The sequence below is a fragment of the Sabethes cyaneus genome, chromosome 2, assembly GCF_943734655.1.
Source record: "Sabethes cyaneus chromosome 2, idSabCyanKW18_F2, whole genome shotgun sequence".
NCBI classification, from domain to species: domain Eukaryota; kingdom Metazoa; phylum Arthropoda; class Insecta; order Diptera; family Culicidae; genus Sabethes; species Sabethes cyaneus.
The window spans coordinates 228,849,649-228,863,123 of record NC_071354.1 but is presented as its reverse complement, the minus strand read 5'-3'; the positions used below and the strand labels follow the sequence as shown (position 1 = coordinate 228,863,123).

The 13,475-nt window shown below is 41.0% G+C and overlaps 1 protein-coding gene across 1 annotated transcript; it reads right to left on the bottom strand.

Annotated features, from left to right (window-relative positions):
* Positions 1 to 7,687: 7,687 nt before the first annotated feature.
* Positions 7,688 to 10,390, bottom strand: LOC128738508 (dolichyl-diphosphooligosaccharide--protein glycosyltransferase subunit 2). The gene is made up of 5 exons (XM_053833697.1): positions 10,248 to 10,390; positions 9,816 to 10,048; positions 8,615 to 9,754; positions 8,407 to 8,551; positions 7,688 to 8,337 (listed from the first exon to the last, which is right to left on the bottom strand). Exons 1-5 carry the CDS (start codon positions 10,258 to 10,260, stop codon positions 7,982 to 7,984), a joined length of 1,887 nt encoding a protein of 628 aa, XP_053689672.1. The 5' UTR covers positions 10,261 to 10,390; the 3' UTR covers positions 7,688 to 7,981.
* Positions 10,391 to 13,475: the final 3,085 nt, after the last annotated feature.

The following is a 13,475-nucleotide window of genomic DNA, read 5'->3' as shown; positions in this document are numbered from 1 at the left end:
TTCACACAACGAGAGAGGATCAAGATCTTACAACGAGCGATAGAATGCGACTGAACTGTACTGCCAGTCGACGAAGAGATTGATCCTGAACTTAGGTATGACTTACCCACTGTTGTATTTGTCATCGTGTTGCACTACGGGTAGCGTTTGCTGATGTGGTTGATGTGTTGACTCAGAGAGTATGAACTTACACGCTTTAACGTTACAGGTAGTAACACTGTACTACACAGCTAAATAAGTGATTGGTGGCTGTTCAGATTCGTCTGTCGGTACGACATGTCTCTCAGGTCAGGATGAAAATTATCTTTACGTGGCTGGCACATTTGTCACACACACGAAATGGATCGAATGGATCGGTAACATGGCGCGAAATCATCACTTATCTGACAATAAATGTAATTTGATAAGGATTGCTTCGTGAGATGCTGTCTACAGCATGTCAAATCCATCACTTTTGAGCGATAGATTATTGGACAGGTATATCCATTTTTAATTTCAGCTATCGAATGCTCGTTTATATCACACTAAAAACGGTAATCAATAGTTAACGTTTCTTATTGAATTCAAATCGTACAATTTGGTAGTAATTTTGAAATAGATACTAGAGGTTGGTTGAATTTCAATATTGAACTATTCCATGTTCAATGGTGCAAATAAAATATTTTTGTAATTTGTCAATTACGACTTACATAAAACTTTGAATGTTCTTTTTAAAAAATGTAGGATTTCGAATTAGGCATGGCTCGGTTTTGGCATGCCTCGAATACAAAATATTTCCTTCACAAAAATATGCTTAAATATCAGTCAGTCAACGCAAAAATGATGCCCTCAGTGTATTCATGAAAAAAACTTTGCTGTTATAAAATGTTTTGAACAATTATACTATTTTTACTGTCGTAGGACTACGTCTTACCGCAGGTTACTTACGCCGCACTATGGGATGAAACCCAAATCTAGGTGGACAAAAGTAGTTACGCTAAAACCGTTAGTCCTAGGTATATAGTATCTTCGTAGTAAATTTGTTATTTTAACTTCCACATTTTTTGGTGTATTTGACATTAGGGTGGCCATCATAGTAAGCGAGTGCCAAATATATATTTTTTATGGCATAAGTTAGCTGAATAAAATGTCTACCAATAAATAAATAAAATATTTAGCGAAGTTAAAGAACGTTAAATTTTGAATTACTTTGCTAAACAAATAAAGTCCTATCTCTTATGGTTGATAGGATGCAGCAATTTAAATTTTTTTGGACGGGGTGGACCTAAAAAATCCGTTTTGAAGGAGGACTACATCTTTCAGGAAGGTAACTGGTATAGGGGGTGATTCCAAAAAATCTTTCTCGAAAAGTGATGACGAAGAAAAGTATGGATTTTTGATGTTGAACTATTGAAAAATTGGAAATAATGAACGTATGTTTAACCAGAATTCTCGCTTCGTGATTGTTTGTTGGAAATGACGTCATCAAAGTAGAAACGCGTTGTCACGCTTCGGCTTATAATTCAGTCAATTTTCAATATATTTCCGTGATATTTACACCAATTGATCGGAAAATCCATTTAGAAAATATTGAAGATAAAGAAAACTATTGATTTTCAATACGCGCCATTGAAAAATTGAATTATTTTCATATTTTTACCTTCCCTCGTCAGTGCTTCCCTAGCACGGATGACAGAAATATATACGATATGAGCTATGGGTTATGCTTCTTATGATTGTATTTAATTTACGCCCTATAAAATCCGATCGAAAATTGTTGAGCTTCAGCTGTTGCTGCTTCCCACGGAAAGGCAACGAAGACATGCAAATTCACCAAGCGAGGTGTTGGAGCTGGAGCACTCGTCTCGCTGCCGTGATGGAATATCTGACTGCTGAAGTTCTGAAATTGGCAGGAAATATGCTGCTCGCGACAACAAAACGACCAGAATTATCGTCACTTACAGTTGGCCATCCGCAACGATGCAGAGTTGAACAAATTGCTGTCCGGTGTCACCACTGCTCAGAGAAGTGTCTTTCCGAACATCCAAACTGTTTTGTTGCTGCCCAACTAGACGGAAAAGAAGGCTTAAATTTCCAACACATCACGTCGACAAAATGTTCTTTTAAGGACGAAACATAATGTTCATTAAGATTTGAGGAATTTCCGCTCACTGATTTTAATTTTATTTAATTCGATTGATTCTAATTTTTCGCTTCTTATCAAATAATTTTAACCGATCATCTCTCGCGCTTCTGTTCGCTTGTTGCTGCCGGTTGAGTTGGCCGTCTCGGAAGGTACAAAAGCAGCCAACAAATATACCAGCTCCAAGTAAATGTACTCGGTCAAGCGTCAAAATGCTTAAAACCATGGGTTTAATAAAATGAAATAGTTTTAGTAACATCTTTAGCATCTTCATATAAGAATTTGTTCGTTATTTAAAGAACGATTTTCGGTAATTGATGAAACCTAGGAAACATGGAACTTAGGGCTTTTCACTAGATTTTCTTTAGCAACACAAATTTATCCATCACCAATGCTACAGTAATAATACGTAGCGTAATTTTTCTTTGGCAGCAAAAGGCGAACGGCTCACTGGTAACTTTGCTCTTTTGTTCAGACTGAAATTGAAATGCTCCATTTTATTTAACGTACATGATAGAATGAAGGATCATGAAAAATAGGTGTGTGACCCATTCTAGTCGCTTGCTCTGGTACATAACACGAGGTAAGCCGGCGAACAGCATTATTCAAACGCTAGCTGAGCTACTGCCAACATCGTTTGCCGGGGCAAACGAAAGTCACACTCGACGCGTGCACGTCTTCAGTTCCCGGTCGGTCGTGTTCATCGGCTGCTTAGGAAAGGAAAGTATGCTGAGCGTGTGTTGGATCTGGAGCACTCGTTTCGCTCCCGTGATGGCTGCTGAAGTTCTGGAATCATCCCACGTCACCTGCAGCTGGCCACTTGGAGTAGTATTTCATCGTGACTCAGGACCATACACGAACGGCTTCGTTGATCGCATAGCTGCTGAGGCTTTCCGGTTGGTCTGTTGCAACAAGCCGTGCCTGGTTTGCGGTAATCGGTACTCCAATTTACCGAACAGAGAATTACGTTAAGTCCGTTAGTGCAAGTTTATTGCAAGCTGGAGTTATGATAATCAAACAATCGGTCCTTTTAAGGGCCACACAACGATTGAAGAGTTTATTATATTTTCTTGCCCAGTTAATACCATAATAACACAGGCAACGAGGGAGTTTTGAATTTTTCGCCATTGCGGACGACCAATTAATGACGGAAATAAGTTTTCTGGTCACGGACGACATTTTCTGCGAATTCCAAAATGTCTGCAAGTTGTAAATGCTTTATTATCAGTGTACTTTTGTGAGCCGCAGAAAAGTTGCGCAAAATTTTCAACTTTTTGAAAACTCGCGCGTACCGTCTACCGATTACCAGAGGAAAAGCACTGTTCAACGTAGAAACAGATCATAAAATTTTTTTTATTGTTTGGTTTAGTGTGACTTGGTTTCGTATTAATAAAATAGATTCAATCAATTCATGGATATAACTCCAAAATCGGTTGGGTATTGGACGTATGCAATGTTACTACTTTGATAAACGTTACGTATATAGCTTGTATATATGAAGAATCGTATTATTACATACATGGATATATCCTACTATCGCTACAAAGAGATTTACGTAGTCCTACGTCACCTATGCGGTCGTGTCTTGTTCACAACCCCTCCGATTTTTTCTTAATATCTCCTTTCGTGTTTATTTCTTACAAATCTCATCCAATCCATCTCATCACATCCAATAAAAATTTTTTTCTAAAAAACTGCATTTTTCAAATGTCAATAACGTAAAACTGCTCAAAAGCAGCAAATCAAATTTTTTATAGATGTTTAGTACTATATTGACCACCGAAATTAATTAAGACCGCATCGGTCCAGGTCGACACCCTTTTGCCCGACCGTATTTATTTATTGATTCTTTGTCTTCGAAAAATACTCGTACAGACTGTTGCTTAAGTTAAATTCTTAATTCTATTTACAAAATCGTTCTTACTAAAATGAAAGACAAACTGATCGTAGACAACGTTAAAAGCACGACTGCAGGCACTGAATGGGTTACTGTACCCATAGTTTGTCCTATTGAGTGGCAACAGAAGTGCATCATGAGTTCGGAGAATGCGAGCTGGAGCATTTATATTTATGCTTGTAAGTAATGATGGACAGTCGCTGCGGTTTGTGAGAATGTCGAAAATAAACACTCATTGAAATTTTAGGCGTCTAGCGGAGAGTGTTTCCAAGCCAACCAGTAAACAGCGTGAGGAGGCAACTCTGTAGAATTAGTTTAGGGGAGTTGACGAAGGGCAAACCGTATAAAATGTTTTTGGACTCGTTCTAATTTGAGGGCGTGCGACACGTGATAAGCTGGTGCTGCATACTCAAGTATACTCCGTACCAATGAGCAATACAGTGACTTAAGAGCATATACGTCTGTAATAAATGCTGTATGGCGGCGAACGGTACCCAGAACAGAAAAAGCTTTGGCAGCAGTTTGTTATCTAAAACCACACCTAAGTCACGTATAGAATTTACTCATTGGAGAACGGCCGAGCCAATCTTGTGAGGGAACTCAGTAGTAGTTAGGCAGCGAATAAAAGGTATTACCTTACATGTCTAGATGTTCACAGCCATACCGTTTTCGTCACACCACAACAAAAGTTGATCGATGTCGCTTTGCAAGGCAGCGCAATCTTGGGCGAATGATATCACCCGAAAGAGTTTGAGGTCGTCAGCGAAGAATGATTTTCCGGATTATATCCGATATGCGAGGTCGTTTACGTGCAGAATAAAACTAAGCGGGCCCTTGACGAACTCCTGAAGTGACGTTGAATGTTGTTGAGGTTTCATGGTCAACCTGTACAAAAGCTTTTCATCCGGTGAGGTATGATTCCAGCCACTCAACTATCCAACTCGGGAAACCAAGATGGGCAAGTTTGTCGATTACAAATGTGTGCGGAACAAGGTCGAAAGCCTTCGAAAAATCTACGTAAATTGAATCTACTTGGCGACGGGATTCAACTGCAGGGAACAACGTGTTGGTTGGTATAAGCCATTAGGTTTGTAGTTGTAGAACGAAGTTCGACGAAATCATGCTGATCAAAGGCTTTGCAGCATTGCTCAGGAAACGATGGACGACTGTTTCGAAGACTTTAGCAAGCAACGAAGTATCGATATTCCACGATAGTTATCAACGAGTTGAATGCTTCCTGATTTGTGAATTGGGACCATTTTAGCAGTCTTCCAAATGGACGGGAACGTACGGTCAACAAGGGAACGATTAAAAATCAGAGATATCGAGGTAGCCAGTTCTTGCGCACAGTTCTTGATGATAAATGGAGTCAATCCATCTATTCCAGGACGTTTTGTTACATCAAAATCGTTCAGCACTTCAAGTACATCCCTATGCGAGAAACGAAAGCTCGGGATGTCCACATCGTATGATGGTATCAGATGAAGTCTTTCCGGCTTGGTTGCGGGCAAACTGGTGCGGAACACGCTTTTAAAGAAGTTAGCAAACAGGTTGGCAGCTTCTTTGGCTAAACTGGAAACACGTCCTTTGTACTCCACGTTACTCGGTGTGCGTTTTGACGACCTGTGGGTTCTTATGAAAGCACAAAATGACGACGGATTCGATTTCAGGTTCGATTGCACCCTGTCCACGTACGCTGCAAATGACACTGTAAGTAGATCACTATAGTCACTTTCGATGATTCATAGACGATTACTGTTTTCTACAGATCTGGTGCCACAGAATCGGTTTCGGGCTTTCCAAACCTTATTGCGTAAATTTCGGAGCTGTGGAGTCCACCAAGGCTTGCGACTAACGGAGGACGTGATAATTCTGCGGTGTGGTACAACCCCATCGAATATGTCATACAACGCGTCGTAGAAGGCATTTACGGTCTCATCTACAGAAGAACAACTCAATCGTTGCGTCCAGTCGATTGTCGAAATTTTATTGCTTAACAAGCTGAGATCTGAAGTCGAGGGCAACGTCATCTATCTCGACGTTATTGCTATAATTTGGCACCGTGAGGCGTGAACTATGCGTCGAGTCGTAGAACAAACGGTTTGTGATGCTCGTCGATCTTTAACAGTGGCAGAGGTGGGCCGAAAAGTTCGACGTAGTCCAGAACGTTAACATATGCTAAATCGAGAATTCTGCCGTTGACGTTACGCAGCGGCTTTCGCAGGTGCATCCCGGTGGAGGTATATTCACTATCAGTTTGTTGCTAGGTTCGGTGTTACTGGTGACAGAACAGGAATCTCCGAAATTTTTGGACGGTGTAGTCCTCAAACTGGCGAAACATTATTCCTTCTGGCCATGTTGAACGATCAAGCGCTTTGTCCTTCAAAACGGGATCAAGCCCAACTTTAAACGAAATAAACGACATATTGCTGCTGCTGGTGTCAGTCCCTTTGGCCACTAATTTGTAAACATCAGGGTCGTTGTCTAGTTCCAAATTTGCCTTCACCATTGAAGATATAGCATCGTTGGTTACGTCTGGTTTAATACGTGACAGATAAAGCCAGCACTTATTGACTGGTTTATCACTGACAGGCACAAATATCACGTTCTGGCTGTCGTTGGCTAAGCTGCGTTGCCATGAGTCTCTAGGTCTGCCTCTTCTACGCTTTTCTTGTGGATTCCAGTCAAGTGCTTCTCTGCAGACTTCGTTCGCTCCTTTTCTCAAGGTGTGTCCGATCCACTTACTTACCTACTTACCTACACTTACTTCCACTTACGTTCACAAATTTCAGTGGCTATCGGCCGTTGATGACACCGACAATGGACTTTCTTATTGGAACACATTTCTTAATTCAGCTCCGGACCCGCTCCGGATCAAACGCTGTCGTGAGCCGCTCCTAATCTGAGGTGCAGCCGCTCACTTGGTTAGGAAGTCGTCTAGTAGCCGCCACTGACATGGTAATAGATGCTCAAGGCTGATAACGCTAATTGTCGTTACTGCACTCAGCCTGCCTTCCCTGTCGATATGCGATCTTAGTTATCTGACTTATATCTGAAGAATTTTACGCTTGGATTCTTGTATTTACACTGCACTCCACCCCTTAAGTTTGTTGCTTAAATTTGTTTTTCATTCAATGTTATTAATTTAATGACTCACCTTTATTTACTTACTTACTGGTCCAGGTCCACCGGTCCGACACAACTAAGGGATTAAATTAGATATCCACTGCCGACGGTTACCCGTCATGGCTTTCACCTGTCGCCAGGACAGGTTCTCGTAAACAGCCCGGTTGTCGTTGGTTAAGCGGCGTCGCCGCTTGGTATGCCTCTTCCACGTTGTCCTTGCCGATTCTAGTCGAGTGCTTCTCAACAAATCTCGTTCATTGTTTTCCTCAAGGTGTCTCACCTCTAACGAGTTGAATATCTCACCCGCTATCCTAATGCTTGATGTGGACCCAACAAGGGTGCCACAAATACATTTTGCTTGATTGAATCATGCATCGCCTTGAAGTTTATAAATTGATGGTACATCATTCATTTCCCTATGAAGTAGAATGCGAGACAATTTTATATGCACAGTTGAGAGTTATTTTTCGATAAATTGAACACATGACACCTTGCAAACGGCCTGGGATGAAGTCATCGTTATTTTCCTGAAATAAAATTGATGCGATTCCGTCCAACTTTATTCCACACAAACTAATATTCGCTTAATCGATTCTGCTGCACATTACTGCCAGTTAGTTAACCAGTGGACGACAGCACTCTAATTACTCTACTGGACTACATCCTTCTTTCGCAAATTATTTCCAATAAAACTGAAAATATTGACTCACTTTGGGAGCAAATGAAAATCCCCCGAGTTATAGAGAGGTCTATTATATAACGTTTTTAGTAGACCACAAATGCACGCACCGCACAGGGCGAGGGATAGTTTACTGTGAGATCCTTGGAAACCGGGTCTATTTCTCCGAACCTCGACCGGCAATCGATCGCAGCAGCCGATTACCGCAGAGGAATGTAAGCACAGCTAGCGGAATCAGATAGCTGATCGTTTTGAACATGTCCAGCTTCAGCCAGAAAACACCGAACAGTGCGAGGATTGCTCCGAAGGTCAGGTGGAAACTGAGACCGCTCAAAGTGAGCGGGAAATTAGCCACGTTAACACGCAGCTTGGCCCACAGGATCAGCAGCAGTGCTAGCGGAGCTAAGCACAGGGCGGTAAACAGATCCGATACCAGCCGAGGTGGACGTTTTTCCGGTACGCGGAACTGGTGAACGATTTCCGGCAGTGGTTGCCGGGGCTGGTTGACGTTGTCTGAAATTAAGACAAACATTTTCATCTGCTGTTCTGTTCCTTTTACACATGAGATTACTGATAATTTACCTTTAGCTGTTTCGCCGGAAAATTTAATGTTTACATCAGCAACCAACCATTTGAAGGAATTAGAAATCAAAGCATCTCCTACGATTAACTCAACTGAGTAAAGTCCGCTCTTGTAACCGAAATCGGCACTTCTTGCTCCAACATCCTAGATAAAATTGAACCATCATTTTGCACTCTAGAAACTAGTTGGGAAAAAAGATTAATTTACCATTTCAAATTTGTACGCCTTCGTAGAATCTGCCTCGGCAACGAAGATAATTTCTTGCTGGGTCGCTTTGTTGCGCAGCAACACAAACGCCTGATGTACATTGACCGGCTTGTCGGTGGCTTCATCGGCCAGCTGAACACGTAGGACAATCTTTTGCTGAGCATCGGCAGCCAGTTCGGTGTTTAGCTTGTTGGAGTACTGGACTGTGTGCTTTTTGATGGCCGACGTACTGTCGGAATCGCCGACACCGATTTCCAGCAGGCTAACCTTCACCTTTCCGAGTACATTAACTTTGAGCGTTTGTTTGTAACCACCTGCGTCGATATCCACTTTGTATTGTCCTCTTGGAGGGTTCAGCGATTTCAGGTTGTACGTAAAGATGCTTGGGTTGGAGTTGCTTGGTACCAGATTAACTTTGCTGGCGAGTGCTTCGTTGGACAACTTTGATTTTACGGTGGCACTCACAACGGCTAGGGCCGGAGTTAGCGGTTTTCCCAGGAGGTCACTCACCCTCACACTAAGGACCGGAGATTCGGGCGACAGCTGACCATTTCCGGAAAGCATTACACAGATGGGTGCAATTGTTTTTTGCCCAGAAAGGGTGTTCAATGCTTCCAGCAGGATGCTCACGCCTTTCGGGGTTTGTACTGAAGCACGGGACAGGAAATAAGTGGCAAATTTCACCGCCTGTTCGGCGTTAATCGGGAGTGGCTTTTGCAGGCTGTTCGAAAGTTTGAATGCACTATTCACAATCAAAGCGGTAATACTTAGACCACCTTCAAACTGAAGCATCTTTCCATCAACCTCATCAGCCTGAACGAAAGCTTCCTCAACTCGTTCGTAGGTGGCCTGACCATGGCTTCCGATTTCAGCAGCCACTGCAAACGCATGACCCAGGCTGCTCAAGGAATCGTCTTTCAACAGCACAAATTGCAAATTCTTAGCCATACGCACTTTTTGTGCTTCATCGATTGGCAAATTAAGATTTTTAACCGCTTGGAAGTAAAAGTACAACTCCTGTGCCGAACTAAATTGTTTCTGGGCAAAGCTCTTTACAGAATCTTGAACTTTAGCCGGGACGGCGTCTTTACAGTTGAAGTTCTTCCATGCACCTGTTAGATAGAAATTCTTCTCGACATCCTACAAGAATAAAAACCCTTGAAATAGATCAAAAGTAACAAAACAACTAAATAGGTATTACATTAAGTTTCGACTCTCCGAAGACCGCAACGAGACGCTTGCAAGCGTCCTGCGGTTTTTCAACTTCCGCTGCATTTACTGAGGAGTAATAGACGGCCTGCAAATCATTCGATTGCAGCCCTTCACTGAAGATGCTTTGGTATCGGTCCTGATCCAGAGGGGTTATAAATTTGGACACCGTTTTCGCAGTCCAAACCGCCGGAATTAGGCAGCCGATCAGAAGTAAAAAATACCCTGCAATACAGTGCGGAAATTATTGATGATTAATCTACTAGACATCATTTTGGACGGATGTTGTTTGACGTTTGCACAACTGCTTTTTCAACAAAGCAGACCGGTTGGCTTGTGGGTTGTGAACACATTTTTGTGATCAATTTCCTAAGCAAAATCTTTGATAACGGTCACACAAAACATCACCGAAGTGCTCACTTACCTATTAACTTCATTTTCCGACTAGTTATCACTGCACTCTTTGCTAAATAAATAAGGAAAATTAGATTTCAATCGCACCGGTATGCGAACAAATTAACACTCCAGCCAGCAGGCGATACCCACCACGTCAGAAGCAAAACGTTCGCACAAACTTCCAGCACAGTGACAGTGACAGCCTGACAGCAACGTCTGAGGTCTGACAGCAACACAAGTGCGCACAGTGGCGCCGTTTGTGAATACGCGTTGCCCCCACCATTCGAAAAATGATGCGAAACATGCGAAACATCCGTACAACGGGTCTGCCAATGCGCTTGACAGTCAGCATTTCAAAAATAATATAATTTTGAGACTGCAGTATATATTAATAAAATATATCTTGCGATTTCCAACAATAACGTGAAACACCCCTATTCTGTATTTCGAACGAGTTGTTATTTCGTTCGACTTGCTTCGAACGAGATGTTTTACCCATTTGATTTTGCTGGCGGAAATTTCGTTCGAAAGAACTTTCGTTACCGAAATATCAAGTTCGTCGAAATATATAATAGCGGTGAAAACATTGGCGTAGCTACGGGGGGGGGGGGGGGGCTAAGCCACCCTACACACTTAAGCACCGAATTCGGTAAAATCTTACCGAAATCTAAACAGCTGAACGTTCGGTAAAAATTTCGATGGTGCCAATCGATGTTTACAGATCATTAGTAATGTTTGGTGCAATAAAAAATTTTACCGAACGTTCAGCTGTTTAGATTTCGGTAAATTTTACCGAATCGTTTAAGCACAGACAAACAGACATAACTCTTGGAAGAAAAATCAACAAAAATTATCGTACCTCACATTTATCCTGAACACTAGAACCATCTTTGATCGACATTCCCAAATATCAAATAGCAACATGGGTATCCCTCGAAGTAACAAGTATTTTTTATGGGGAATTCCCCTTCTTTCGTCAAAAAGCGCCACTTTGACCAAAACGGAGACATTCCCAACTAAGCCCAAATTTGAAATGACGGTTTAATCGGTACGAATAATGGAAAACGAGTGTTATGTCTGTTTGTCTGTGGTTTAAGTGTGTAGAAGACATTTAGCCCCCCTAGAAAAATTAAGCTGGATTTTTAAATTTAAGAAAAAACTATAGTTAGATAACTTTACATAATAAAAACTTGAGAGTAATTTTTATATGCATCAGAACTTAAAGTTCCTATGCATCAATGTACATTTAATTTTGATATGCCAAGGAAATAAAATGGTCGAAAAAATGCCGGGGGCTATAGCCCCCCCTAGAAATGAGCGCTAGTTCCGCCAATGGGTGAAAACCTGATTTAATCCACCTTAGTGGTGAAAGGAACCTTTGTTATACGGTCTTACTTGTTATTTGAGATAGAAATCGACACGTCTTCGGAACATAATTCATGTTGGTCAATGTTGCGTTGTGCGTTCATGCGTTGGTTTATATCACATAAAATTTTCGGAAATTGAATAAGTTTACAAAGTTTCAACAAAATAGAAGCACTTTTAAATTTTGATAGATTTTTCAAAGGAGTTGCTGAGTAAGTATAAGTAAGTTGTTATTAATTTGAGTAAGTGCAAGAAAAAGTAAGTTGTAGGAGAAAATATTATTCTTTAACATATACAATGCCTGGTAAAGGTCTTAGTTTTTTGGGATTTTGAACTATGTATAATTTCCTGTAATACCATTCTATTTGATTAAAGTTTTCTTGAATAAATATAATCAATTTTAATTATTCAATGCATTAATAATTTAAACTGTTGGGGAAATTGATCAGTATAACCGACATCACGGAAACCAAGCGAGCAGCAAGTGAGGTGTACCGCAATTGACCCCAACTGGATTTTTTTACTCATTTCTTCATATAAAATGGTACAGTGGGATTTCGAATTTGTCATGGCTCGATTTTGGCATGCCCTGATTTTGGCAACACAAACCATTTCACTTCCAAAAATATGCTTAAATATCTGTCAGTCTTCGCATACATGCTTTAAATGACGAAAAAATGATGCCCTCAGTTTGTGTTAATGGAAAAAAGTTTGCGGTTATAGAATGTTTCGAACAATAATATTTTTATTGCCGTAGGCAGAGATGATTCCTCCTCAGAAGAAAAAAAGAGAAGGGAAATTCAAACTGTGCTCAGTCTTCAACGCGATTTATTCTGCTCCGTTTCATTTTGACGTTTCTCTTTCTTGCTGAACGCAGTTGTATGAGCAATCGCATACTGTGCTACTCCTTGAGGAGCAACAGAATGTTAATACACTTTGAATACGTTGATGCGATGCGCTGACGTATGACAACTACGGGTCGTTTTAACATGGGTAGTGCGTTGAGAAAAAACGACGATTGTAAATAGCGGTCATTGTCATCAGAAAAATATTAATCCATTAATGCAGTTGAATCATGATTCCTACATTTAGTATTGCAGATTGCAGGAAAAATCCTCACATTGCGGTTATCTTGACAACTGAACCAACCACCAAAAGATAACCGCATGATTTAATATAGTAATTAAGTATTTGAAAATTTACCAAATCAATTATTTTCCACCACAAACACGTTACACAACTGATCTTTTGTCGAACCACAAACAAGAAAACCTAAATTTTAATTTTGCAGTTGTCTCGCGGTTATCTCCTAAGCGCGTTACCACCATTTATTATAAGCGCCGCAATATATTCAGTTGAGTTTGGCTGCCCGTGAACGCAACTGCATCATATGGTTAGGCATGTCACAACGGCAACAGTGCGAGAAATGTTATTTAGATATGACAACATTGGAATTCCCATGCACTTGCTCCTTGACGCGCACCTACAGGAAAGTCCCATTATAAACAAAGGTAAGATTCTCCGCTAAGATTCAAAATTTAACGACGTTTGATTGCCTTGACGCCTCTGAGTCTATAGTTTTTGTACACGCACCGGTTGTTTTGTTTTCACGTTTACTGCTGTAGCTACCGAGAGGACCGGGAGTAAAACCGAAAGTTGCTCATTTAAAGAGCGCATTAAGAAGTTTTTCTGCGCGTCAGTTTTTCTCTTTATGTTTAGTCTGTTTCTCATTGTGTGGATTTATTTCTCATTTCTGAAAGCAGTTCTGCTCATTGTGTTGAAAAAAAAAGTTGCACTTTTTCCACAATGAGTGAGGAAATAACAAGCCTGACCGTAGGACTACATCTTAGCGCAGGGTGCCAAACACTTAACACACAATGCATATGGATTT

Bases quoted from the DNA above. Each gene is read 5' to 3' on its own strand.
- LOC128738508 (XM_053833697.1), bottom strand. The intron at 9,755-9,815 runs GTAATACCTATT...TTATTCTTGTAG, and splicing joins TCGGAGAGTCGAAACTTAAT to GATGTCGAGAAGAATTTCTA. The intron at 8,338-8,406 runs GTAAATTATCAG...TCTTAATTTCAG, and splicing joins TTCCGGCGAAACAGCTAAAG to ACAACGTCAACCAGCCCCGG.